The sequence below is a fragment of the Hetaerina americana genome, unplaced genomic scaffold (assembly GCF_022747635.1).
Source record: "Hetaerina americana unplaced genomic scaffold, ioHetAmer1.1.p SCAF_9, whole genome shotgun sequence".
NCBI lineage: Eukaryota > Metazoa > Arthropoda > Insecta > Odonata > Calopterygidae > Hetaerina > Hetaerina americana.
The window spans coordinates 41130105-41156813 of record NW_027287538.1 but is presented as its reverse complement, the minus strand read 5'-3'; the positions used below and the strand labels follow the sequence as shown (position 1 = coordinate 41156813).

General features: G+C 38.0%; 1 protein-coding gene across 1 annotated transcript in view; it reads right to left on the bottom strand.

The window, feature by feature from the left end:
* The window catches only part of LOC139698824 (adipocyte plasma membrane-associated protein Hemomucin-like), a 77180-nt gene that overhangs the window by 17129 nt on the left and 33342 nt on the right, over positions 1–26709 (bottom strand). Inside the window, exon 2 of the mRNA XM_071597756.1 lies at positions 7535–7921. Coding sequence (XP_071453857.1) covers positions 7535–7869 — 335 coding nt within the window. The 5' untranslated portion in view covers positions 7870–7921. The remainder of the gene's footprint in view (positions 1–7534; positions 7922–26709) is intronic.

Genomic DNA, 26709 nt, shown 5'->3' with positions numbered 1-26709 from the left:
ATTACGTCACCTGCCGTAGAAAGAAAGGGGGGGGGTGGAACTTTTGTCACGCGCATCACACCAGGGTTGACGTACTTTGGCTCGAAAGAAACGAAAGGCTGTGCGTGAATGCGTAACTTCTGATGGAGCAGGAAATCGAAGCGCTCACCGTGTTGAAATTTTGTGAATTCGGAACGTAATTTTTTTTTCATCTTCACTGAGAACACTCTCAGAGAAATTCGATTATTTTATACTGTTTTTTAATCAGAGATATTATCAGGTCTTCACGTTTTCATGTAATCACGTTCGAAAACAAAGTCTCTTAGTCCGTATTCACCAATTACGAACTAAGAGGCTCTCATCCGTATATCGAACGTGGTAATGGCTTACAATATTCAAAGACATCCTGTGTTGCATTCAGGGAAGGTTACCAGGGTCATAGCACTCCCAAATAAAACAATTTTGAAAACATTTTGTCTTAAATTCCTAGGAGGAAATCAATTCGGACTCGTCAATGCAAAGTATTATTGTTGATGGCAACTTATGACTTCTGAAGCCGCATGATTCAAGCAATTATTATTACAAAAGCGTAAATTTTCATTTTTATCATTTGGAATTTTAATTCTGAGACACCTTCCATAAAATTGAGAAAAGATTGGAGTCCTCTAATATATTTTTTAAACCAACACAAAACAGTATCCCACTATATGGAAGAGAGTAGCTACGCCCCTTTATGTATCTAGTTGGATATTTTAGCCTGATGTCTCAAAGAAGAGAATCCAAACTCATAAGAAAACCATATCATTCAAGCTGACTTAAGGTTGGCTAAATATTGAAGGGTAAATTGTACTTGCAATAGGGCATTGAGCCGTAGCATGCGAATTTCAGGTTAACGGGGCAAATCATTCTCCCTGTACTGTCTGTAGTTTCCCAGGCAGTTTTGGAACTGAGAAAACATCACAGTTTGGATTTAATGGGAGTGATCGTTTACAACTATATGTTACCAGGAGAGCTCCCACGGCTAAGTGTGGCAAGGGGTGTTACGAAATCGCCCTTCTTCATGTAGGTGAATTAAAGCAAATGTGACGTGGTAGCAATAGGGTTTTCAGATTATGTAGGTATTATAGGTGATGGTAGAGTTCACCCAGTACTAAGCCCTATACGGCGTGTGAAATTCACACATCAGGGTAGGGGGGCCAGTTCCTTTCCCTGTGCCGGTTATGGTTCCCCAGGAAGACCTGGTGGGTGGGAGAAAAATCACATAGCTTGGGTGGAGCTGTAGATGCCCAGAGTGCCTTGCCCGGGAATCGAACCCGGGACCCTCCGGTCAGCAGTCCAACGCTCTAACCACTGGACTACCGCGACCCACACACATACATATATATATTTTATATGTATTTATACATTTATATGTATATATATATATATATATACACACACACACACATACATACACTTCTCTATTTTCCGATGAAGACGGAGCAGAATTCCGTCGAAATTATCAAGAAATAACGTGTGAGTGATCTTTTTTTGTGTTTCTATATTGTTTGTTACTGTCTAATGTACTATTCGGAACTTCCGTGTTACGTCGACGACATCAATCATATATACGAGTACATACTAGACTTCTTTCCAATCACATCCCTCTTAGCCATAACCACTCGAAACTCGATGCATTGCCTTTGCCACGACGCTCATCTTATCTCTTAGTTCCTGTAATCATTTCAAGTTCTCACAACAAGTTTTGGAACAACCTACCAGAGCGACTAGAGCAGTTCACACACTGAATTCTTTTAAATATCGGCTGCTCAATATCTGAAGCGGTTAATAGGTTTGTTCACTTCTGTAATGCTAGGATTTTTCATTACTCGACAGTTCATAACCTGTCAGTGATATGCAAAATGTATAGCGCAAGGCTATCATGTGTGGAATCATTCCCTGCCTCTCGGTTTAGCTGTTTTTTGGAACACTACGTAATTTCATGCTTATTCTTGAAGTAGCACTGTAAAGATCGTATCCTCTGCATTTTACTCTTTCTCGTAATTGCTGAACTAAATGCTCATTACGGGAGAAGACAAATTATAGTGATGACAATGAATCCAAATGAATAACACTAATATTAAACGATAAATTGTATTAAATCATCCGGCATGTTTAGTACTCATAATTAGTACCACTGGTTAAATTTGAAATTAAAATCTTAAAAAGACCCTTTTTTATAACTTGCATTGAAAACGTACGAGTTATTATGCAAATAAATAGTTATTTATAATACCATTCTCAATGGCCTTGTAGTCCAAGTTTCCGCAGGATGTCATTTTCATTATGGCTCCATTCCAGTTTTAATAAGGAATCTTTAAAGATAAAAAAATCTAAGCGTCTCCAAAACGTTAATACTCCATTGGAATACGGATATAAACGCAGCACTAAAGCTAATGAATATTCATCGAAACATGATAGCTCTGAATGGTGCCCGCGCTCATCAAAATTTTACTTATCACCGTAAAACTATAAACGGATTATATTTGTCACTCAATTCTAATTTTTCCGTTTTCAATTTTAGTTGACTTTCCACATGACTCGATTAAGCTCTATTAATATTCAACACGATACAATCGCCATAACTGTTGAACACAAATAGAAAATTGAATATACTATCAAAACCTATGATTTTCACAGAAACCTGGAAGTCGGAACGCAAGGCAACTCATTGCAATACCAGCTATTCTAGTTTTAGGCCACCATTAAAAAAGTGCCATTACGATAAATCAGCGAGTACAAGCAATACGCTATATTTGACACCAATTAAAATAAATACTATTTTCCTCACCTTCCTCTTCCTCTATTTACGAAGACAATGTAATGAAGCTAGTTCCGCACAATTAAAGGAACGGCACCACTTTTTTGAACCGAGGGAAGAAATTTCGTGTGAACATTAAGTTCAAAAAACCACAACATAAAAAAAGAATAAGATTGTACCCTAACAAAAAGAGCTGATATCCAAATTGAAATTCATATAAATATTTACTGACACTGGCAATGACATTGATGATATCCCTCCTCCTTAATCCAAATAAATTATATATCTTACCCATAAAAACGTGATTTCCCCAAAGAGCATAAATGGAGCCTGAGACATACGGGTGCATTATCAAAACGGCTTGATTACTTCTTCCGCGAATCCAATGGCCGGGTAATTTGTGAAACGAGTTACTTCGTCACAGATAGATGACTCATTCCTCAACGTCATTTGGAGAGGGGTTGAAACTAGACTTATCAATGACACCAGTACCCTTTGTACAAAAACGCTAAATTTCCATGAAATGAGGAGTAAGAGGAAAGGACATTCTGAGTTTCTTGGAATGATAGAGTTTATCCGTTTCTAGCTAAGTCAGCAGTGTTTAGCACCGTATTATTCATCAGCAAACAGTCATAAAGATATGTATCTAAAGTTAGAATCGTATTGAACAAACCATTTCCCTCGAGACTTATGGATAGTAGCTTACTAGTTAATGTATCTTCCATCTTCGGTGTTCAATGGATATTTCAATATTGACTTTACTGTATACAGGTATCTTCCACGTGATTCTCAAGCCTTCCCCCTCACTCTTTGAACGCTAATTTTAATTGGCAAATCATTTCCCAGAAAATGTATCGAATGATTGTATCACTTCCCTTCAGCGTTGTTTGTTGAATTCTTTCCTCATCTGTCCCTCCATGGCTTACTAGCAACTTTTTTTAGTTATAGTTACTAGCAAGATTACCACTGTTCATTTCAACTGTTCCCACCTACATATTCTTTCTTACTCATTACATTCACCTTCCTCCCTAACCACAATCTTTTGTCTGTGGTAAAATTTCAGGTGGAATTCTACAGGCTTCTTAGACCTGCAACCAAGCCCAATTTACATTGAATTAGCAATAACAAAGCTATTTTAGGTCGCCATTAAAAGATTCAAAAGCGATAAAGCGACGATTACAAGCTACACATTATATTTTACAACAACTGCAGTTAGAAATTTTTTTAAATAACTTAAACAACTTCGTAATGCCACCTTAAATAAAATGTATCGACTAAGTTCCGCTTCTATGCAACAATTTCAGGTCTAATAGATGTTAAAGCTATACGCAGCAACGAAGCTTGACTTGTGCACTAAATTATATTAAATGTGGAACTTCCTTTGCTGTTAGAATTCTTTTAATCACGAGGCAGATCCACGGAGTCACGCCGGGAATAATTTTCTACTGAAAATCGTTTTTCTTCACCTAACTCTATTTCTATATATATCTCAATTGATATTTTTATTTCCAGATTAAATCTAATTATTATCAATTGTTATAATATTATATATGCATGTATTTGTATGTATTCTACCGTTTAAAGCATGGGCACAGGCAGAGCACGTCTACATTTTTTAAATTGGTTAAGCAAGACATAACATGACACTTCTCACTAAAATAAACTGTTCTTAAATTCCGCATACATTCTATCTTTCTTTAATTAAGGTCAACAAACCTATCCTTATCCTCCTTCATCTCTTGCCTAATGACCTCCCCTCTATCACAGTCTTCAGCATTCCACGGCGAACTAAAATGCTCAAATTCTTTTATTATGTCTTCCCTGCCTCCTCTGAATTTCTCCCAACAACCATATCTTCTCTGCCATCTTACCTAGCACTTCTTGGTTTGTTTTCCAACATTCTCCACATCCACATCCCAGAAGCCTCAAATCCATGTGTGCCATCTTGCTTCAAAAATTATATGTCCGAGACGTACAAAACCAATTTCCATATAAAATTCTTCATTTATCTTTTCCTAGCATCCATAGCAAACATCCCTGTCATCAATAACCTACCCCTTGTGAAATATTCTTTACTAAACGCAATTATTCTTCTGACGTCCCCACTACTTTGACCACATTGGTCCAAGAGAGGTATACTGTTCCACCTGCTGTTCTAATTTTGGCCCTCCTATTTTAACGTTTGACTTAGCCTTTCATTTTCACGAAAACTTAATAACCCTTGTTTCACTTACATTGACTCTCATCCCATGCCTATCACATTCATTGTATAATACTCTCAGAAATTATTGTAACCCCTTGACTGACTCGAAAACTAAAGCTTGACCATTTACTAACCTAACTGATTTATTAATCCCCCCCTTACCATAACTGAGCCCAATTCTTCCAATATCTTCCACATGTACGTTGAAAAGCTCGGGTTATGCACGGCTGCGTTTGACATCAAACCAAATATATTCAACAGATTCGTCATTATTAGAAGAAAAAAATGTTCACTTTTCCACAGATTTATTTGTAACGTACAACGCGTTTCAGTTCATCGAAGCATCTTCATGTATAAATCAGGTTATGTACCAGAAGATTGTTTGATGAACTTAAAGGCGTTGTAATTAACAAATAAATCTGAGGAAAAGTGCAATTTTTTTCTCATAATATCATACCAAATGTATTATCTTCCTCAAACACGGCTGCCTTTCTCTCTTTTGGTATGGGAACTAACTATGATCTAACAGAATCTTCGGCGAAATTCCTCCCTCAAAAATCCTCGTTTTTCTAAACCCTTGAACAGCTCCGCATGGGTGAAATGAGGCCGTGGGAATATATAAATATCCCCACGGCAACATTTCACGTCAGTCCCTTCAATTGTCTTACAATCTCGCCAAGTATTTCTGACCTTAAGCCATATCCATTTCCACATCATATTACCTATTTCTAAACTTGCTGCCCTTATATCATTACCATACAGATCCTCTATATTTCCATCTATCTAGAATCTTTCCTGATTTGATTAATAATTTTCTAATATGATTTTTAACAACGTTCCCAGATTTCTTTTTCCTAATAATCTTTCACCCTTCTGCACCCATTTCACCCTCCCTTCGTAAACTCTCCTTTTCTCGCACTCCGCTTTCCTCACACTGCACTGAAATGTAAGATTATCTAAATTTATCAGTAAGTTGCTCAAATCATGTTAGAATTTAAATAAATTCTTACTTTCGTTGAGTTCGACAGCAGTTATAGAATAGGTTCCTCCATTTCTGAAACAAAATTAAAAACTCTTTATTCAGTGGATTTCATTTCCGAATAATAATCGTTGTGTCAGTTATATAATTTCATTTTGAAATTCTTACGCCAAGCCCTGATAATTAGCAGAAAGCATCAAATTTTCTAGAAGAACCCTCATAGCATCTCAAAATAATGCTAATTTATTCCTTCGCTGCTCGCAAGGTGAGTTAGCAATTGTTATTCCACGACAACTCAAAGCCTTTCTCAGTGGTTATTATTTCGGGCACTACGGACCTGAAAATTTGGATGCGCATCCAGGCTTTTACAATTAATTTAAAGCAGTTTACTAATATTTATTTTGCATTCATCATTTCCCATAAAGGGCCTGATTACACGTTTAAAATAGTATCAGGTGGAAAAAATTGCCACACTGAGATGATTAATATACATTCGTTCTGCTGCGGTCATGAAATCAATATTTTGAGTTGATTTCCCCAGGACGTCAACAGCTGTGTACTCCATTCCCTTTTTCTCTTTTTTCACATATCTGCGCTCTCCCAATGAGTACGGATATTGCCTAAATCACTGACTTTGTGATTTCCAAATCGTGGCACTTTGGTGAGATGTCAGGAAGATTAAATCTCTGGCATAAATTGGAAGGATGTCTCTTCAACAGTTATGTTGAAAGTGTATTATTGCCCTCATCGTATTACGGTAAGCGAGATAATATCAATTAATGTAGAGAAATTAAGTGTAAAACAGGTAGATTTAAGATGTCGTTTTTCGTACGAGCGATAAGGGATCAGAATAACATTGTCCTACCGCGGTAGGCGTAAAAATATTTGAGTCAAAATTAGTCTGCTGTGTATTCACCCCCTGCCAGCCTAGTTGCGGCTTACAGAGTAGTAAAATATCTAATACTATTCGAGGTTAAATAAAAAAGTATAGTATAGTACACAGCCATTTCGCCAAATATCAATAGTCTAGTACAATACAATTGTAACTAAAAGATACTTGTTCAATTATCGAGACATAGTTATCGGTTATCATTATCTTTAAATAAAGGATGACATTTCTGCAAATAAATAAATAATTTAAATGCATTAATAAGAATAATAATACATCGGTTTTGATTGATAGTGTAGTAAATTATTACAAAAAGCCCACAGTCACTCCCAAGTTAGTAGTACCTTCTAATAAACATTTTAGTGTTTCCTGCACTACACATGGCAGCCGATACGTCATCATTTCACAAACGCCAAAATAAATGTAACGAGCACAACAAACTTTCGTCGCTAGCTTTTTCGTTTTCTAAGTCTACAAACCTCTTGATTCATATCTAATAATCCTCCCCAACGACAGAAATATTGCTACAAGTTACATTTATCCTCGATTAATTATATGGCGCTTGACATATGAAACATTTCCATGTGTCTTCAGAATAATAGTTCATTCACCAGGTACTATGACATTCCATAATTTTCGGATCTATGGGCGCTCCGGATGCGAGACCCCCGATTCACTACTCACTTGTATTCCGGGAAGGAGACGTATGGCGGCAAGCACGGCAGGAAGATGAGCATCAGGCATCCCATAAATATGAGGACACCCAAGAGGGAGAGGCATATGAGGCCCAGGCGCCGCCGGGAGCCCAAACACCCCGGGTCCTCTTCCCTCTTGTTCTGGATCACTTTTACAATCTCTTTCTTGTCTTTTTTCGCCTTCCCCATCTGGGCAGTGGCTTCCCCGTTGGTCACCACCCCCGCTGAAGGTGTCGCCTCGCCCTCCAGCGTCGGTGGCTGCTGCTGCTCCTGAGCGGGTGCCTGGGACTCCCCCGGGCCGGGCTGCTGCGGTCCTGGGCACATCACGGCTTCCTTGCCGTGATGCTTGGTCTCTTCGTTATCCGTCGTGCGAGAGCTGCGGGAGAGAAAAAATGGGTAGACATTAGGTTATGGTCGCTACAGGATTGGTGTGCCCTTTAATCTTGAGCCACAGTCTAGAGAACCATGTTCACCGACTGTGAGAACATTTTCAGTCTATTCAGCGAAGAGATGAACATTAGTCACTATTCGGAATTAACGCACTCTTGATACAAATTCAGTTTAATATTATTTGCTACTTGAAAAATTTTTACCTCTCACTCTGATACCACTCACTCTGATACCACCAACAGTGGATGCTAATTGTATTCGGTTTTGCACATGAAACCTTTGGCCAACATTTTCATAGAGGAGTTAAATACAAAAACATTAAAATTGAATCAATATTGCCGTACGTTTCCAAAGTTTCTCGGATGTATTAAGATCATCCAACATATATTGCATGCCGAAATGTTTTGCAAAAATATCTAATAATTCTGTTCTCTCGGAATTAATTTTTTCCCCAAATGTATTCCCCCTCTTGCTTCTTGCAATGTATCCTCGTGCTTCCACACTAATTCTACCCTTCCTGGTCCTCCGTCCTATGGTCCTCAATAAATAGTGGTGGTGCCATATCGTTCAAAGTCCCGAATGAGTTAAGGGGGAACAATAATTTCGAACAAGGTGAGGTCTTACCTAGTTAATGAATTCTATTTTTGTCAAACACACTACAAAAAGGCTCTTGACTTGCTATTCGACAAAACTAATCAATTATTTTGGCGAAAATTGATTTATTGATAGAATACTGTTTTGAATTAATTCGAAAAGTAGAAATAGAGAAGCCATTTGAATGAATGGAAGTTTTTAAATCCCGTTGATCTTAACTTTTTATATTTTCATTGCGCAGTATTCATCATAATATTTTATAACAGTATATAGGCAGGTACATATTTATGGATTCGTTAGATTTCTTTTTTTCACGCACCAATAATCGACCTCATTAGAGTATTTTAGTGTAAACAAATTTGAGTGCGAGGACTTCAACACCGACAAAATGTAATGAGGCAGATTTCTGCGTCGATCATTCTCACCATTGCACGATGCACGATCGGCCCCCCACCAGTGAAAAAGCTGCGATCGTCGCAGCTATTTCTTGACTTTCAAGGGGAAAATTTTTGTGTGATACGAGATTAAGTGCTTACTGAAACGAGTTACAAATCTAATAGCATTTTTTAAAGTTAGCTTGACGACCACCCATATCTTAGTGAACGCGGACTGGTTTTTCGTCTTTTGGAAGAAACCGGCATTGCCAGTTCAAATCTCTAAATAATAATGCGCTTTCGATGTTTGATAAGGCTCTTATCCACACTTTAAGCGGAAAACAAATGATCGATTTAATATTGCGGACTCGAAATCAAAACCACGGGACTTTTTCCATGTACGTATCAGAATGAAAAGAAAACTGGATCATAAAGGAATTAAAACTGTGATCAACGGAAGTGGAAAACTCACTGCCTACTAATATTTTTCCAAAACACTATTTAGAAAAAGTATTTCCTACTACAGGAAAATCACAAAAAAAACGTGAAATGCTTTGTGGTCATGGCGGTTCTAGGGCAAACAAGTTATCTTTATATTTGTACAAATGAACAATTTGAGCACGCTTCTAAAGTCGAGATTCATTGCCCTGACTATCGATATTCAATTGAACACCCACTTTCCGAGTAGGGTGTTCGATTGAATGTGGATAGTCAGGCTAATGAATTTATCAAACAGAATTAGTAGTTTTATATGTTGTGCTAATGCCTACACGACAAATCTACGATCACTACGAAGAATATAATTTTTTGAGAGACAACAAACTGGAAGTTTGACCTTTGTTCAATTAATTAGTACGCATCTTTTAAATATCAGTCTGCGAGCATGCATTTGTTTTGCGGCTCGCACAATCGCTGACCACGAGATTCATCTTCAATTCCCAAATTTTAATTTAACTTCAGAGTTAGCACTAGTGTGACACAAACAGTGCAGACTGATCAGTAGCTCTTTCAGTCGATTTTAAACAAATATACTCTTTTTAAGTTCCTAGACTGCCAGATGACGTATTTAAACGGAAAACCCTAAAACAATGAAAGTTTATCATTAGAATTGCTCGATTTTTAAGATCAAGAACTTAGTTATCAAACTTTTTCAAATAAACAACGTAATGCTTGGAATTGGTGAAATAAAATTGTCGTGGTAAATGAGTCGTAAATTGTGGTGAAATTCCCGAACAGTGCCTTAGAATGCCTAATATTTTGCTTAACATAAAATTAGGTAACACTACCGAACAAATGGAATAATTACAACTGATTGGATTTGAGGGTGTCATGCCAAGCAAACCGCCGTCCATCGGTTGCGATGAGGCTATTATAGACATCCATGTGAGTTTTACATTAATCATTTAAGTAGGAGGGAATATGCTGGGGCAGATGGACTGTTACTGTACATATTTTGACAGTATTTTGGAGGAACATAAGCGTAGTGGTGAAGACAGTAGGGGAAGAATTCCTTGGTGAAATTAGTATTTACAAGATAAAGAGAATTGATAACAGGTACATTGAGTAATGATGTATAAAAAATATTAGTAAAGATACCATCGCGTGAGAGCGGCGCTTTATGGATGTGAAACCTGGTCTTGTTGGTCTCGGAAAGGCAAGTGGATGAGCGCAGATTTGAAGGCTTTTGAGATGTGGGTGAGGCAAAGAATGGGTAAATAATATAGACATAGAGGAATAAGAACGATGAAGTTCATAATATGGTGAAGAAAGAGAGGAGGTTACGGGGGGGGGGGGGGGTTAGGATTCCAAAAAGGCAGGAAAAGTTGGTGGAGGAAATATTGAAAGCTAGAGGGACCTTGAGAGAAGGGAGAACGTTGTGTAAGCGGGGTAGAAGGAAGAAAATAAATAGACCTTATAAAGAGAATGGAGGCACGGATGGTTAACGAAGAAATGAAGGAAATAGTGTAGGGCAAATAAGAGGAAGTTCTCACTACACGTGGATGATAGCAGTCGTTAGGAATACCTTAAATTAATGCGAGTTGATTCTCAATGCTGGTGACTAATCTCGAAGATACCAAATGAGTTGACCGTTACTCCCTAAAAGAGAAATACAATGACTATCGATAGCAGTTACGAGTTCTGCCTTGAAAGAAATGGTTGATTAGCTTCTGAGAATTGCTTTACGGAAAATAGAAAGTTCAAGGTGCGTGGTTTATTTACAACCAACATTCCAAGAGTGCATTTTGCAGGTTGAATTAAGACAAGAGTAATCGGATACGGAAAATGAGTTTCAACCCGGGAATATGACCTGCTAGTCAAAAAATGTGCATAAATATAAAATCTTTATAAGTGATAACTTATTTCATACAGCCATTAATAAGACGGAATTAGGCTACTGTAAATACAAAAAAAATTGTCGCAGTTTATTTCATTCCAGGTAAAAATTAACCCGTCATTAATAATCTCATGGAGGAGCGATGACGCTATTATATTATGTTGGGAAGCTGACTTCAACTTATTAAAATTCATGCGGTGAATTCGAAACCTTGAGTTAGTCGCTTAGCCGCTCTTTGGACGTAAATTTGTTGGTTGCATTAGCAAAGTTATTGGAGAATAATGGGCTGGGTCATTAATAATTTGGACTTGGCGAAACCTTTTATACTCGTCAACTTGGGACTTTATATTAGCAGTTGGAGGCCGCTCAGTTTCGACTTATTTCCCATTGGAGCCGAAGGTGCTGTTGTTACCTGTACTGAACGCAATAACATACACTTAACACAAATGTATATTTGCCAATGCAGCCGTGTAACTATGTAAGCCTTCAATATTTTAGACCTTGCAATAATTTTCCAATAATCAACGCACAAAAATGGCTCAGGCAAGTATTCATCTATAAGTCTTTAAATTCGAATATTGGTTGACTGCTGACTTGCAATCCTTCGCACTTCAATTCTAATTCTGTTATTCAATAATTTTCCTTGTTTTTCTCATCTTTCTTTTCATTCAGTCCACGCATTTGTCCTTCAACATTCTTCCTTTCTTTAGCTATGCTATTAATTCGACGAATCCATTTCGTCGTAATGTGCACAATCCATCCGCTTCCTCTTTTTGGTGCAGTACATCATTGTATATTTCCATTTCCGTTTAGCTGAGAACTCAGATTTTATTCCTCTTATTCTTTTGGTGAACAAGCCGCATTAATTATTTTTAAACGTCAGGGGGTTGGCCAGTTTCAAACTATGAATATTTATATGGAGTTGACAACGGCCATATCAAACGCCGACTGTCAATTCCATACATAAGCCATTGAGGTAAATCTTTTCAATTTTCAGTCAGGTTCTGAAGGCTCCTTTGCTCTTATGCTGTCAATGGTGGGCGTCACGAAACCATGTTGTTCCAAACTCCGCAGGAATGTTTCCATGAACGTTTTCAAAAATTACCCACTTTTTACGCGAAAATGTTCAGCTATAATGGAGTAAAGTTCCTCTCAAACAACACATACCAGCTATGCGCCATATCACTAATTGTTGTTATAGTGTTAGACAGTTTGTCAACCTTTCAGTTGCTTCCTACCGGCATTAACGCGAAGAAACCGCTTCTGATTGAAGATCAGGGAATTAGATTTGAGAGGAAATTCTAAATTCTCAAAATTTTTTCCCGTTGGTCAAATAATTAGCCAAGTTAGACTGTCGCAACAATTCACAAACAAACCAATACGCTTCGAGACTTAGAGGCTGCTGATTTTACTCCATTTACCTATCGAGTACGTACCACTTCATCTGATCCAATGCCTGTCGCTCAAGAACTGCTTTCAAGTACTGCTCAATTTGGCCCGACGTCCGATGATCAAGGGTTCCTTTCAAAACGTCCATTTCGGCTCCCCGGGCAGTAATCGCCAAGGTGCTGGGAGTTGAACTGAGGGAACACACGGGAGTTCCTGGCGCATTTGACTTCCGAACCGATCGAGTATACTCGCGCTACGAGGCTAAGAAAAAGCGCTCGTTAGCAGTAAGCCGAAAGCTCATGAGGCGCGGAGTGTTCCTTTTTTCCTTTCCCATCCTTCCAGGCGAAACTTTCGATTTCTACGCAAGGCGGACGCGATTATGACACCTAAATAATGTGAGAGGGGGAAGATATTCTCCCCACCTTCGGTAATTAACTTTCGGTATTCGATCCCATTACGGCGCACGCCATTCCCTTTCCATGAGTTCACCTTCACTCAAAAACATCAAGGGAGAAGGCTGTTTGGTAAATTATGTTGTAAACATTGAAACCAATTTATTTAGGCAAAATGGACAACCCTAAGATTTCTTTCGAAATTATCGAATACGACGACTTATTTAATAGTTATAAGAGTTATTCATTTATTTTGAACGACCATTATGGTATCCATTGGGGTAAAAATGTAGTACCAATAATTTGAGGCCGGTGAATTTTCGTATTCGTAATAATAGAATACGTGGCAAAAGAAATGTTCAAAAGGATTTTATTAAACTTTGCCTTGGGAGGCATACTTCTTTCATTTCATTCTTTTTATTGCATATCTATATTTTACTTTGTACTCTATCAGTTCTATATGCGATACAATACCGAAATATTGCAAATTACAGTTCCAATAATTCCACCGAATGATTATCTTTACAGTATAGTATCATATATAATGGCACATTAAAAAAAATTGAAATCCTTCTTACCTTTCAGCTTCTATAGGGAATTCAGGCTAGGAGGAATAGATTATAGAAATTAAATCATTATTATTTTATTGGACCCTAAAGGAGATTTACCAAACGTCTCTATGGCGTAAGAGTTTAGTTTCGAGACACACACAAGTAATTTTGCTAATAAATGTGTCGCATGAATTGTTGATATTTTTAAAATTTCACTTTTATGGATACTCAAAAGATGCAGTATTTCACTTTCACTGGTCATCAATCCCAGGTTTGGTCATCTGCATTTTTCCATTCAAATTTTCCATAATATAATTTCTTGACATTTATCTATTTCCTTGCTCCGCCATCTGCCAATTTATCTGATGTACCGCATTTCTGTAGACATTGCTGTTCATTTTTTCCTCATCGATTGTACCATCGACGTTATCTTCAGTATAGTCTTGCTTATTTAATGGAATGAGATTTTGTCCTGAGTGTAATTTGACTAGTTACGAATATGTAAGTAGTGCCTAATTTTCTATGCATTGCGTGAATCCGAGAATGCACTTTCGATTTGCTTCCATATGATGTGCCTCCTTTCTAACGCGCAAATTGTTTAAAGCCCGACTTAAACTGTGGGTCAGAAATGAGTTGCTGAGCTTGTCCTGTCTTTAAGATCAATCAATTTCTTGGCTTAGCATCGTTGGTTTGATTAATTCTTAATTTTTTAAAAGTCCATCATAAATATGGACTTTGCAACGTGAAATCATATTCTCCCAAGGTTTATTTATGGTGCGCTACAATCCCGGTCACGATCCCCTTTTCTTTCGTTGGGGTCTTTGAAGGTAACTAACTAGGTTAGAACGATAAATAAATAGGGTTCAAAATACGAGACATAAGGATTCTTTTAGTTGGCATTTCTCCTACTCTCAAGTAAAGGCACCGGGAGTTGAAGTTTGACTGATGTAGAATGGTTGTACACTTCATCAATCTAAAGACGTCGATGTGAAGATATCAATGAGGATATTACTGAATACCTCAAGATTTGAATACGGATCCCTGAATTGGGAAAGCGTGGAAATACATGCAAAGGCAGGACTAACTTTGTAGTTCCACACGAACGATTTATTCACACGACCCGGGTTTCGAAGTAAAACTTAATCATCAGGTGAGCTCTCTACATTTGCAGCCCTTCTTATATATACATCCGGCACGCAAACCCATCCTGACTTTACCCCTCCCAAACCTTCCTGATTTTCTCCACCCCACCCCCGCCCTGGCTGTATATATAAGAAGGGCTGCAAATGTAGAGAGCTCACCTGATGATGAAGTTTTACTTCGAAACCCGGGTCGTGTGAATAAATCGTTCGTGTGGAACTACAAAGTTAGTCCTTTCATTTATTTATAATGAATCGGTTCCATAAAGTTACGCCAGAAACCATCAATTACATGCAAAGGCCTCAACCCAGCCAACTCCCAGACAGTAGTTTTGTTGGCTCTCAATTCATAAAATTTGTTTTCTTAGATTGTTTCTGTATAGCCTTGCTTCTGTAATGCAAAGAGATGGGAAACTCATTCTGCCATAATAACGTCAAAGAGATTTGAGACAGGACTCCTCAGTTACCAGCCCGGTATGTTTACCAGCAGTTTAATCAACAGAAATTTCCTGTGTTGTGGATTTTTGCAGGGATGCCCCAAGCTGTAGATTACCGCTTATTAACCCTCCAATTACAATAACCATTAATATCACGCTTGAATAATCTAGGCTGTAGGTATGTATCCATGTGAGACGTGACTTTTAACACTTTCTTTGGCCAGGGCTTCCACAAATGCAGGTCGGGAATTCTTCTAGTTGCATAATCAGCTAATGTAGCATTACAGGTATTACACGGATTAAGTGAAGAAAGTATTGGTGGCAACGGGGAACACCTTACTGCAACTTTTCGCACGCTGAGGATATTCTTCCGCGGATGACGAAGAGGGACGCTGCTAGTTCCGATTTCGATTCCCGAGTCATCCGGCGCTTGTCGATGGCCAGACGTCACTGCAAGAGCAGTCACGGCAGCCTTGTTACGTCTCGAGTTTCATTCAGCGCAGTTGTTCCAGATTCGTAAAAATGCCTTAGGGCCACTCTTCCATGAACGCAATAACTACAGTGGCTTTAATTATCTTCCTCTCCTTCAATAAGGACCCGAAATACAGGCGTGGACGCTTTAGGCGATGTTGCCAGCACAATACATTCTTCATACTTTTTTCCATTGAAATCGAAGATAAGAACAGCATTTCGAATTCTAAATTTTACTCTGCAAGATACCGCTAGAATGTGTGTGAATCCAAAACGAGGGAAAACTTCAAAATCATATATGACGTTTTTCATACTTTTTTTCTCGAGAACAACGGTAAATGAGGAACCGAATAAGAATAATCATTACATTCGTTCCACTGGCATTTTAAAAAGAAGTTCAGTACTTTCATATTTTAATGAGAAAAATTGTTATTCATGAAAATTCAATTTTCTTGTTAAAAATATTTATCAGATCTACCGATCATTCATTTTTCGTGCCTGAGGCACGAATAAAGGCCGAAATAATCACGTCCCATCGATCGATTGTGGTCATAATCTAAACGCAGCGATCTTCAATCTTCTCTTTATATTTGTTGTTAGGTATTCTAACGTTGAAGGCAGGTTTTGGCCAGAAATAAAATGGTCAACGATACATTCTTATGAAGCCTAACTCTGGAGTGTAAAATTTCGTCTTGACCGAATTTTGAGTTATTCTGTCCACACAAAATTTATACATAATGCGGAAAATGGTGAAAATGTATCAGAGACCTCATAAAGAATGTTTATGCTGAAATTCCAAGCTCAGAATTTTTCCATGACGATAATAATTACAACATTACTTTTATTAGGAAAGAAAAAAATACTCGATGACCACAAAATACTGAGTAAATCTATGAAGTAGATAAAGAATCTTCCAACAGCTACAGAGCGTAATAAAGTTGAATGGAAAGGAAAAATTCGGTTCGAGTCACAGGACGTCTGGCTAATTGCAGATAATACCGGCATCTACAGATGCCGGTATTATCTGCAATTAGAGACGTTTTAAAAAAACTTCAGGTTCCAATGGGTTACCTGATTACATGGCCTCCGGCTTAGAGGAGTTTGCCTAAAATATCTTCATGATATTCGTTTTCGTTCAGTATTGGCAAATAAACGTCAATTCGACGTCAACATTCAGTACTGTCGAATGATTATAATTTATTAATTTCTATTCCATACACATACGAAGTGTGTTCAATAAATAATGTGAGTTTAAGTTTTTTGGAAAAAATTTTATTTATTCGCCTTTATCAGTGTTATCTCCTTCAAAATAGCCCTCATTAGATAACATACACTTATGCCAGCGCTTTTTCCAATCCTCGACACACTTCTGGAAATCGTTCATCGGTGTCGCTTTGAGATCTCTCGGCGATGCGTTTTTAATTTTATCTATGCTTGTAAAACGACGGCCGTTCAATGTTTTCTTTATTTTTGGGAACAGAATAAGTCACACGTGTCCATGTTTGGCGAATATGAAGCCCGGGACAACATTACAGTGCTGTTTTTGGCCAAATATTCACGAACAAGGAGGAAGCAGCGTGAGCAGATGCATAAGGTGGTACAATAGCCATGGATTGTTTCGCCACAAATACAGGCGTTTTTTCGTATAGCTTCCCACAAACGGCATTAATATTGAAAGTATTAGTCCCCCTTATTGATCGCCTGAAGTTGTAGCAGGAACTCATGAATACCGCTGAAATCGAAGAAATCCAAATTACAAATTTGCCTTTATTTTTTTGACACTCCTCGTATTAGATTCAATTTCATGTCCTATATGGTATTTTAAATTAATGAAATATTTTTCAATTGCTCTATAAGCCAGATGTAAATTTGGAATGAGCTAATTGGCCTACATACTGGTTTTGGTCCCATGGGTTGAAGTAGAGGATTTCAGAAATGGCATTTGCTAGCTCAAATCATCCACCAAGTATCTTATCTGTATTTTCGGATTAAACTGTGATTCATATTACTAAGATTGAAAATAGAATGAACAACATTAATAGGTTATCAAAAATATACACGAGCTATTCTACGAATAATTATTACATGTACTCGTAGTAGCCAATAACAATTGTTTCCAGCATCTAATCCAATTCTTTAAATACTATATTTCATCCTTGGCCATTGATACTTTTACCGTTCACACCATCGGATGGCTGACTGAGTTTTCATTACGTCGCACAGAAATTTAGGTAAAAGGTTTTAAAAATAGAAGAATAAAAAATATGTTAATTAAAACCATATTCTCTAAATCAGTACTTTGAACCGCAACGCCACGGTGCCTACTGATCGTGTAGTTAGCGATCATATTCGGTGCAACAATTTCAGAGTGTAAAAATCATTCGCCTCGGCGAATTGTTGCATTAAAATGCATATTAGCAGATGACTCCATCAAAAGTTGCTGTTACGGGATCCCCCGCAATTTCTCGGAATCGTATTCTGTTCTTGTGAAATACTCCCATTGGAAATTCATTCAAAGAGCACTGCGGGAAATACCCTAACAGTAACTTTGGGGATCTGCGACTACAAGGATGTGCACGACTTGACTTTTTACGTCACCAGCGATCGCGTTAAAATTACTCGCTCAATACCCAAGCATTGGAGATATTCCTTTATGAAGGACGTAAATCAGCTCAATAATTAGATAAGAGATGGTCATGTTTAATTCCCTATCCTGTTACGCAATTATTTTCCTCTGATAACCCTCTAAATAGGAGAGATAAATGAAGGATTCAAGAATCCTTTGACGAGTGTGCAGCGCAGTATTGTTCCGAAGCTTGGCCTTTGAGAAAAGAGGATGAATGTAAAATGTACACTGTGAAAATTGAAGATACATTTTTCGAGAGATGGTTGAGGAAGTTGGAGAGAAGAAAATGGTCGGAGATCATAGGACTGAATGCATGCTACGAAATACTCGACTTATTTAATCTGTAATGGAAATTTCGTATATGCGTGCTGAGAGGGAGGGGAGGTTATTTGAGGAAATTGGAAGAAAGCGTGTCAAGATAGAGTGAGTAAATGTGGAGGCCATGGCATGTAGACTGTCGTGATGGCAGATAGATTGATGTTCGATGGTCCATGCTGCACAGCGATTTAGAGAAAATAAGTATTTACCACATATAAGGAAACAAAATTGCATAATTTATTTCAGTGTGCGTCTACTCTATGATTTATCATCTCTCGAATTATCGATCTTTTACTTACAAAAGCCCTCTAATAATAAAAATAATCGACTTATTTAATCTGTAATGGAAATTTCTCTTGAGATTCCAATTGACCGGAGAAAAAAACTTCAAATCAACGAAACCAGATTGTTTCAGTAGCTAGGGGATCGTCCAACAGTTGTAGATTGGGTAGAAAGAAATCCCGTGCCAGAATTTGCTTGGTCATGACGAAAAGTACCAAAGTTTTCCACGGTTTAAAGTACCGTCTAGCTGGCCAGGTAGTACACTCGAGCCGCTTGGAATCGGGATACTACCCAGTAATATGTCACTTCCGGGATTCGAAACTGAACTCTCTACATGTAAATCTGCACCAATCAAAATTTCGCCGAAATATGAAAATAATTTACTTTATCTCTCATTATTATTAGACTCGTTATTGAAAAAATTGTATTACTTTTTATTGATTTATTGTTAACCTCAATAAGGTTTTTAATGATTAGTTGTGTACGGTAAAGTTAATCCTCATTGTTTGTGCTCTTGTGCAACCACACATTAACATCTTTTTAAGGAATAAGTGATGATTTTGAAAGTCAAAGTTTATGTGATTTTATTAATTTATCTCAATACTTTAATAAATAATGAATAAACAGAGAGTGAATCTGTACACTCCAAATTGTGAATTGATCTTAAATATTGATAGTAACATTGTATCACGTTTTTTACAGATAAAAATAGTTTAACATCGAATCATAAAAATACTGAGTTAAAACTACGATCATTTTCTCATTATTTATTGCTAATATGAGCAAACCATTCAAGGGGAGAGGGGGAACAAAAATATATCACTTTATGGAAGTTGGACTAACTTGCCTAATGACTGCACACGGACGGTCATGAGAATTTTTTACTTAAAAGTGCCTTGAAACAGGTACAGGTAGTTCGTCGTGAAAATAAAACTGAATATTTCGAAAACATACCATATAACATAAACCGTGTGATGTACCTTCTTCAGCATAACCAGAATCGTAGCATTGCGGGCATCGGATTAAATACGAACTCGAATTAAATGCGCCTACCTCAACTAATATTTAACTGCCATTACAAACGACTACATTTTCAAAAATGTAGCGGCTTACAAGAGGAAAATAGCAAGAAACGGTACTCAATGTTATTATCACAATGATTATACACAATAATCTGGAAGTTTTCTTACGGACACAGTTACCCCACATTAAGACATTTTCGACGGACACCTTTTGTTTTGTGGCACCGTGACGACCCCGAAGGTAACAACGATGCCCGTCTGCAGACCCCCTCTCGTTAAATCACCGCAACAAATGCCATTCGTTTGTCTTCCCACTTGTAATTCACGCGCTGAAGGACAGGAAGGCGGAAGAGTGCTCACGTTCCCCTCCGTCGGCGGTAGTCGTGAGAGAGAACTCCGGATCGCCGAAAACCTAGGAAGGGCATCGTTTCCAGTGGTTGAGCACTTGAATAACTGGGGCTCTTAATGAAAAATGGAAAGCGGGGGGAAGTACATATTGAAGTTTCCCTTATTTTGCAACATCGGAGGACGTAACGGTGAGTGGGTGGGTAGAAGGAGTGTGAGGGTTTAAAGCGTAACTCTCTCGCAAGCATGGTGGTCAGTTCGCAACCTGCCTCCTCCTCCTCCTTCACCCACCCTCTCCCGAAAACCATCACCTCCTCGAGTGACCACGCCAGTGGGACCCTATAGCTCTTGTCGTCGATTATGGGCATCGCAAAAATGCCCATTCGACGAAACTGCATTTCGATCGGTTGGTACCAACGCATTCAAACCGCGTAATGCGCTCACCTAACGCATGGCACGAATGAATAATGCATGGTATGTCGCTGCACATGACGAAAGTCTTTCGTCAACCATTCGAAGTCATGCGAATGGCTAGCGTGGAACGAAAAAGTATGCAAGACGATAATTTTAATATGAAGTACGGGGGAGGAAAGAGGATTGTTGGAAGAAATTCAAAGGGGGTAGGAAAGATGGATTCAGAGCGTTCTGATTTGGAATGGGATGTTGAAGACTATGATAGAGGGGAGATCGTTAAGACAAGAGAATGGAACGACAAGAATAGGATAAGGATGTTGGATGAAATGAAGGAAAGAAGGAATTTAACGGAATGAAAACGGAATTACTGAAGTGCCCGATTTCAGGTTGTATTTTTTGGTTAGGAGAGGAAGTAAGGTATTTTTGTACAATTGTTAATGCAGCATCCATCCAAAACTTACCTAAGCGGGTAGAGTACAATAATATATATATAACATATACATACATAATAATATACATACGTAATATATTATATGTAAGATCTGGTACTTTCCCGGTGTATCTGCTTGATGAAGTTTTCTCGGGTCTTCCACCGGGTCAGGAGTTCCATATTGGGCCAACATGGATTGATACCTTGACCCGGTGGAAAATCCGAGAAAACTTCATCAAATATTACATGTTCTTGGTAAAATTTATATAATAATAATTCCGAAAAAATATTAGGAAATGTTACAGTGCTGCTGGGAAATGAAAATGTTAGAAATACAAGAAAGATACGAAATACGAGAATCGTACATATCTTTAAGAGAAATCACTCAGCCTAAAGTGGAAACTCAAATAATATCTACAATAACCGAAGAGGAACTTGGTCCTACCTCCAAATGGTATGATACAAGTAAATCATTTGCTATTTCCCATTTTTCCATCTACTATTGACAAGAAAATTAAATTCCATATGATAGATATGGTGCTTTCACATGGCATCCTCACCCTACATATGTCTAGTTCAGTTTTTAACAAATAAAATGAGATCATTGAGGAATTAGGTCACCATGCCAATTTTATAGGACCCGTGGGATCAAATGCTCGCTGCAACATTGGTCACATGGAAATTTGTGTTAGAAAATACTTTTTCATTGGTGCGTCAGATTTCAGAGCTCGGAAACATATGTCGGCTATGTAACTTTTAAAAACTTCGAATAACGGAGTATTCATGATACCTACCATCTATTAATTCTAACTATTTAAATGTTTCACTCAAGAATGGAAACCCCGGCGCATGCATAAGATCCAATGCAATATTTTTCCAACAACAGATTCTAAGAGCTTAAAAACACGATATTTTAAATTCGTTCTTGGCGTGGCTTGGTGATTGCAGTCACCATAATAATTTTACAATAATGAGTCACCAATAATTTTTCAATATTGATGTGCATTGAAGACGCTGATATCCCCAAATGTAAATGTAAATTATTCAACTTTTCTAAAGTTATTAATTTTGGCAAGATCTCAACAAAATTGAATTCTAAAAATTCGTTTAATTACATTGTCTCGAACCTGGTCCAAGTCAGGTATTATAAATTGAATGTAATTTAAAGTAAAAATCGAATTCTATGGTCTCGGGCTCAACTTTGTGGAGGTTCATGTTCGTTTAAATGAATATACTTTGTAACTTCCACACAATTTTTTATTCGTACTACCGGTTTCAACGCAACGGCGTCATCATCAGGTACCAATTTATCATAAGGTACCTGATGATGACGCCGTTGCGTTGAAACCGGTAGTACGAATAAAAAATTGCGTGGAAGTTACAAAGTATATTCATTTAAACGAAAGTAAAAATCATTTTGTATTAAAAATTTGACTTAAATGATAAATAGTTAGATGAATATCAACGGTGCCAGGCTTAATTTAGAATAATTTTATAATCATTTTCAAAATGTAAAACTCAATTGTACCGTTTAGAGATTTAATTTTGACATAATTGTACACAAGCCATTATGAAAGACGCTATAAAAGAAGCATCCACTATAAAAGAATTTCACCAGTCAAATGAAAACTGGGAAACTTTCAGTTCTTTTTTTTACTGAAAAAAGGAACTGAATTGCATGTCCCTTCGCTCTCTTTAACTAACCCTAGCCTCGCCCAAGCTTCCCCCACAATCGTTTCTCCTCTCCAACCATGCTCTTTCCGGAAAGTATATAGTATACATCCCCATGAAAATTTTTACAAGAAAATAATTTGAAACGAGTTTGGTTTTCAATAAAATTGTGATCAGCACATTCGGTTTCCTATTTTGAAAATTACCCCCGAGCCGTGAGATTTTTCGGGTACATCGGCGGCAAAGGGAAACGCTTGCCCCCCCCCCCCTGCCTTGAGGTGTGAATTTCTGACGTCGCAGAGCACCGTTGCGCTTAGTATTGGGATGCACTCTATCGTCAACTATCAAACCGACCTTCGGTTCGATAACTGTTTACGGTTCAAAATTTCTCATATTATATATACATACTATTAGGCCTTGTATGTGCTCGCATATAGCTAATTATTGCATTTTTTTGTTTGTTATAAGATGCAACATAAAAGTAATTTGATCGATATTTTGGGTAAAAAATATGCAGCCTGTTTAAAATTTAATACCGAATCGCTCATTCGATATTGACAGAAAATCTCTTACGAAAGTCGCAGTTTTTTTTTGATAATTTCTTGAGAGTTGGCTAAATATTCTGTTATGCTACTGATAATATTGGCACCCAACAGCGGTATCCCAGGCAAGTTTGGAGAAATTCTCCCATAGAAAAGCAAACACACCAAATACTCCCTAACATTCTGATGAATACAGGAAACTCATCTATACTTCCAACACCGTGGACATTAGGACTTCACAACTATTATTATGCACCTGAACAAAATAATAGAAAGAAAATCCACCTATGATGAATATTTAAACTTTCGCCTTTCCTTCGTACAGCTCGCGATCACTATGTATCCTAATAATTTACGCCAAAAATCTGATTCCTATTTGCCATTTCTTAAACAAAAACTTCACGTCTAACCGCAATTACTCTAGGATAGCAGGTTAACACGCCTTTCGATCACTCTAGGTGACTTGTTGGACCTAACGTAAATGTTGATAACTAGGTTGCACGTGCGTCACCACGTACTGCCACGACTGTAATGAACCCGAATGGGACTCTATTTTATGCGTAAATATTCAATAAATTTATAAGGATACAAATTTTATACAGAAAACAATACAGATGCACAAACTGCCAAACATTACTCTTCTTCAAGTGAGAGAATCGCTGAAACTGGTCTGTGGCGGAATCCAGACGCTATACGGGAGAAGTTTTCAACAAGGACCCCGGGTGGTGACCTAACACCCCCCGCCACACGCCCTTGCGGCTGCTTTCGGGGCATTGTGTTGGTTTAGATGCGATAGATGTATTTATAGCTGAAGCTTATTTCCAGAATTTAAGAAAAGTGATGATTAAGATGTGTTCATAATCTTCACTTTTATAGAACACAATGCATTTCATATTCACAGAGAATGAATTTGGTTTCATTATTCTGTTACAAGAGTATAAAAAACCTTCAATACATGTTTAACGGGCTGCTCAAATTTGGAAAATTAATATTTATTAAAGGCACAGATTTCCATTTTTTAAACCCTTGTTTTTTACATTCGTCCATTTTAAAACATGAGGATGCATTTTATATTAAAACCTTTACCTTAAGATGATATACTGATTTTCACACATTGAGGTAAACAGGGAAGTTGGTGAGTAGTCATAGTTACGAACACGGGCATGGTCGAGCTTGGTTACCTAATATGGTCGAGAGTAAGTGAAGATGAATGTCTACGAGAAACAGGAAATAAGAGAGTACCGATGCGCGAAAAATGACTGAAGGCCAAACAAAAGGGGCGAAGGAAGTGGATGCTGTGATCGAACAAAGACGATAGCAGTGGATGCATTTAGTGGAGGGTTCATAGAAAGCGGTTTTAGTTTTTTTTAAGCAACGAACATTTCTTCTTCTATTTTCCACGATATGAAAATCCAATACGTCCAAGTACATAGCCACTAGGATATAAATTAATATTGGGCAGCAGCAACACTTTTTTATCGCTATGTAAATATAAAAATATAATAAAATTCAACACTTTAAGACGGATGACACATTCTTCATACTATGGCCTTTAAATATTTGAATTGGCTAGTTGACGAAATACTTAGACTAAACTATATTCTTCTTACGCCTAAGAGTTCGTGGTTATGAAACGAAGGATAACCAAGCTACTGAGCAAACTTATCAAAAAGCGTGTAATTTGAAAGTTCTTCAACACGAAAAAGTCTTCCATACCTTTATAATAGAGGAGAACATTCTTACGCAACCATTAACTCTGATGTCAGTGCGTCACATTTTTTTCCCCTACATCGGCCCAGGATCAACGATTTCGACCATTTTTCTTTTTTCTCCTTCTCCCCTCCCCGCCCACACACTATTTCGATAGAGGAGGAGGGAGAAGGCGGACGCAGGGAGAGACGGACGCTCTCGTCATGTCCTTCGGAATCGGGGAGAAAGCCACTTCTTGAGCGAGCGCTAATAGGAAGAAAGAGCTCTGCAGCTCTCCCGGAGAAAGTGAAAGCCTTTCTCGGGAGACAGAATCGACTCGTGAGCGGGAATACATGCGGACGAAACAAATGCACCGAACACGTTTTTTTTCATCCTGTCACATTCAACAGAATGCCATCGTTTGGATTCCGTGGATTCTCTCCGTCGTTGAGGTCCGATATACGTACTTCGACTCCACCCCTCTCTCACCCTGCTCCCGCCCATCATCTAATGCTTTGCTCTTCCGAAACCCAAACCACTTCCTCAAAGAGTTTGAAATCGTCCCGGTCTTCCTCCGATTCTTACGTCGACGATAGGTTGCGTATTCGATTACAGGGCGCTAACGGACTGCCGAGACGCGACGTGATTGGAATATCTCAGATGGGAAGCACACTAGGGAAAGAACTGAATGCGCTGCCGGCTTCGAAACACACAAATATTCCACGATCTCGGAAACAAACAGCAGCGAGTTAAATTTCAATATCCTAATTTAAGTCTCATTTTCTCATGCATTGATTTCACATTACGTCGATCAGAAATCAGAAAGACGCGAGTTAATTTTAATTCAGTTCGAGGCGGTTTCATTAATCTCTGAATTATGTAGGAGAAAACACAGTGGTAACAGCCCAGTATTATGAAATTAGCGCCACTCGCTTGTTGGGTAGATGCCGGAAAGGAACGTAGTGAAATTGGCGGCAAAGTAGTCGACTGTGGTGGAATTCCATGTCTACAAGTAGAGCTACTCCACATAATAAAGGTTTTGATGCTCCCTAACTTCCTTTATGCTCTAAATATCGCATGTACTTCCTATTGCTTGTCCTTCATCATTTCCATCTTCACTTTTGCATTCATGCCGTCGAAAAACCAAATTCTCTTCCAACAATCTCCATTTAATCACGCACGTCCTTCAGTAATTACGGCATCTATCTATCAATATTCCCCCTACTCATTGATGTCTTCGAATTTCCCTTAGTGTATTTCTCTCTCCTCCCTCCACATTTAAAACTTCGTGGTTAGTTCTCCTCTGCCTCCAAATTCACTCTCTCAATTCTTCTCCAGTTCCACATTTCAAAATTGTACTCGTATCCTCTTCCATAAAAGATCAGGTTTCGAATCCATGCAGCGCTATATTCCATCCGAGTACTCAAATCTTTAATACTCTTTTCCTGACGCCTTCAATTAGCATACCTGTCATCAATTCAATTCTTTCAAATTCTTCTTTTGGTAACGCTTTCGCCAACGGAATTCAAATGCTTTTCCTATAATTCCTACGATCGCGATCCCTTTACCCAATATCCTATACTGAACAATATGTTCCTCAAAAATGATATCCAAATACGTTAAATGTTCTACCTGTACCACATTATTAACTCCTAATTCAATGTTTAACTTTACCTTCTTGAGACTCTCATTTATTTTTCAATGTGGTTAACGTTCGTCCCAAACTGCTTGCCTTGCCATTTAAAGCTCTCAC